The sequence below is a fragment of the Wasmannia auropunctata genome, unplaced genomic scaffold (assembly GCF_000956235.1).
Source record: "Wasmannia auropunctata unplaced genomic scaffold, wasmannia.A_1.0 LD334492.1, whole genome shotgun sequence".
Classification (NCBI taxonomy): domain Eukaryota; kingdom Metazoa; phylum Arthropoda; class Insecta; order Hymenoptera; family Formicidae; genus Wasmannia; species Wasmannia auropunctata.
Window position 1 is genome coordinate 101,742 of NW_012028398.1, and position 2,933 is coordinate 104,674.

The 2,933-nt window shown below is 30.0% G+C and overlaps 1 protein-coding gene across 1 annotated transcript; it reads right to left on the bottom strand.

Annotated features, from left to right (window-relative positions):
* Positions 1-319: 319 nt before the first annotated feature.
* On the bottom strand, positions 320-2,719 carry LOC105458643 (ejaculatory bulb-specific protein 3-like). The gene is made up of 2 exons (XM_011704110.1): positions 2,118-2,719; positions 320-729 (listed from the first exon to the last, which is right to left on the bottom strand). The coding sequence occupies exons 1-2, from the start codon at positions 2,377-2,379 to the stop codon at positions 542-544; spliced, it is 450 nt and encodes a 149-aa protein (XP_011702412.1). The 5' UTR covers positions 2,380-2,719; the 3' UTR covers positions 320-541.
* Between the last annotated feature and the right edge of the window lie 214 nt (positions 2,720-2,933).

A 2,933-nucleotide genomic window follows, 5' to 3' on the forward strand; every position in this document is an offset into this window, starting at 1 on the left:
TAGACGAAATATGATACCTTTTATTGTAAACTAACTTTTTAACTGCGTATAGGCTATTATTATATGTATTCACGTGGATAAAGTCTTAACTCATATTATTTCTTAAAAATTGTTGAATTGGAAATAGATTGTAACAAATCGTTAAATGTTTATAATTTTAATTCGCCAGTACAAATATGAGATGCGGAGGTACGTGCAAAACTGATAATTATTTGATCCATTTAAATGATACAATAGACGCATTCTTTACAATATTCTTCTTATAAGAAAAAAATTACTTATTTATTACAAATTGTATTTTATTGCAATGTAATATTATTTTTACAACATATTTCTGTGAAAAAATACAAATTGCATATTAGTAAACGTAATTTTTCATATAAAATATTTTTAACCCCCCATGAGATGATACTGTTTACAATTAAGTATTATTTGATTTATTAAATTGTAAATTATATTACAAGTTATAACATCATATTCATATTAATTAATCGAGAAAAACCGTAGACATCAAGAAAACCTGCATGCGTCGAGGAATTTGTTATTCATTTGTGTTACCAGCAGTGCTTTGAGCAGCTTTCCTCTTCATAAGTTCTATGGTCTTCGCAACTATTAATCGCCATTTCTCGGGATCATTCTCTACGAACCACTCAGCAGTTAGGTTTAAGATTTCTTTTTGCTTTTCAGTACACCTCCTGCATTTAGTTTGGTAAGCTTCGCCGAACATTGCTGGAACAAGAGAATTATATTGTTTTATATTTATTTATTCTACTTTGCTTTTGATTAATAAGTGTACAGAATCTAAATGATAGAGAATTAGAGCATAAGGTAATCTGTGTGAAGTTAACCCCCCAACGTAAAAAATCTATAATTTTCTTGTGGCATACGTTTGCCTATCGTTTGCCCACCAATGCCCTGTTTGAATTTTTGTTTGCCCCCTTCTGGTTCGAAAGTTATACGCAAACCAATTTTGCGGGGGCCAACTTCACACTAGCCCACCAACGTAAAAAATCTAAAATTTTCTTGTGGCATACGTTTGCCTATCGTTTGCCCACCAATGCCCTGTTTGAATTTTTGTTTGCCCCCCTCTGGTTCGAAAATTATACGCAAATCAATTTTGCGGGGGCCAACTTCACACTTTCTCTCAAATTGATTTACATATAACTTTTGAACTAAAGGGGGGCAAACAAAAATTCAAACGGAGCATTAGTGGGCAAACAATGGGCAAACGTTTGCCACAAGAAAATTTTAGATTTTTTAATATTGGGGGGCTAGTGTAAAGTTGGCCCCCGCAAAATATATTTGCGTATCGGTATAACTTTCAAACCAGAGGGGGGCAAACAAAAATTCAAACGGGGCATTGGTGGGCAAACGATGGACAAACGTATGCTACAAGAAAATTTTGGATTTTTTAATATTGGGGGGCTAGTGTGAAGTTGGCCCCTCAAAAATTGATTTGCGTATAACTTTCGAACTAGAGGGGGGCAAACAAAAATTCAAACGGGGCATTAGTGAGCAAACGATGGGCAAACGTTTGCCACAAGAAAATTTTAGATTTTTTAATATTGGAGGGCTAACTTCACGCAGGTCATAAGATATATTCAGAAATTCGGTGTTGCTTTTTCAAGAATATAATTTTACACAAAAATAAGATAAATAATTAATTTCCGCATACTTCTGAGAAATCAATCATTCATTCAAAGATTAAATAAATAACTAAAACAATAATTATCGAATAAATTTTTTACATGCAATTTTCTATTTCTTCTATATTATTTTTGACAAATTTAAAAATAAGTGTATTTTATCAAATATTCGTAATTACTTTAACTTCTTTTAATTTTTAAATTTATATATATTTAATATTTAATTAAACAATAAAATTAAAATTTTGTTCAAATATAGCTCAAAAATGAATTAAGAGAATCTTATTTTGTCATTGGCTTTCTCTATTGATGTTTAGTTCGTCAGACAGATCTCTTATTTGACATTGTAGTAAATAATTTAAAAAATATAAATGTTTCAATGTTACCGTTAAAATTGATTTTGTATTGATCAATAAAATCCACAATCATAAAAAAAAAGCAAGAAAGAAATCAGCAATAATATAAATATACCTGTTAAGGCCACCTGTTCTGGTGTTTGGCACGGTGCTAGTTCCATAAAGCAATTGTAATATGCTTCTCGCACCTCTTTATTGTTGAGAGCAGCTCTAATGTCAATGTGATCATACCGATCAGAGTAGAGCTTTACTTCTTCTGCAAAAACGCACATTAGTACGTTCATAGCAATGATCAACGCGATGCAGCTTAGCCGAGACATTAGTTCCACAGTTATGATACTTGAAATACTAAATTGCCAATAAATCGTACATTTCATTTATACGAATATCACTTAACAAAAAAGAACATTACGTGGTGTAGAATATGTGCAAGATATAAACTAAAGATAAACTTAGCATATGAATTATAGAGAATATTAATTATATGTGTCTACAAAATACAACATATTATGTATGTAAATTTTGTGAATACGAGATGTCTATAATAGCTTGTTTTTGACAGATCTGATTGATTTAAAAATAATCTTTCCCTAGTACAAGTGTTAATAAGTTTTGAATAACGAACGATGAGATAAGTCTTTCTAAACTTTAAGAAGCTTAGTGGGTTACAAAAAATATCAATTAATTTTATTGCACTATAATTACTTAAAAATTATAATGCAATAGAATAATTGCGTGCATATATATTAAAATTTATTAATTATGTTTTCAGAATCTTTAGGATTTTATTTTTACGATTAGAATTTTTCGTTACGTATTTTAAATTAGATTAGATTTTATCATTTCTAAATATTAATGCATTTTATACGAAAAAATACATCCAGACGCGAGATATTGCTGGAACTGATCCATATGTGAAATATTACTAAAA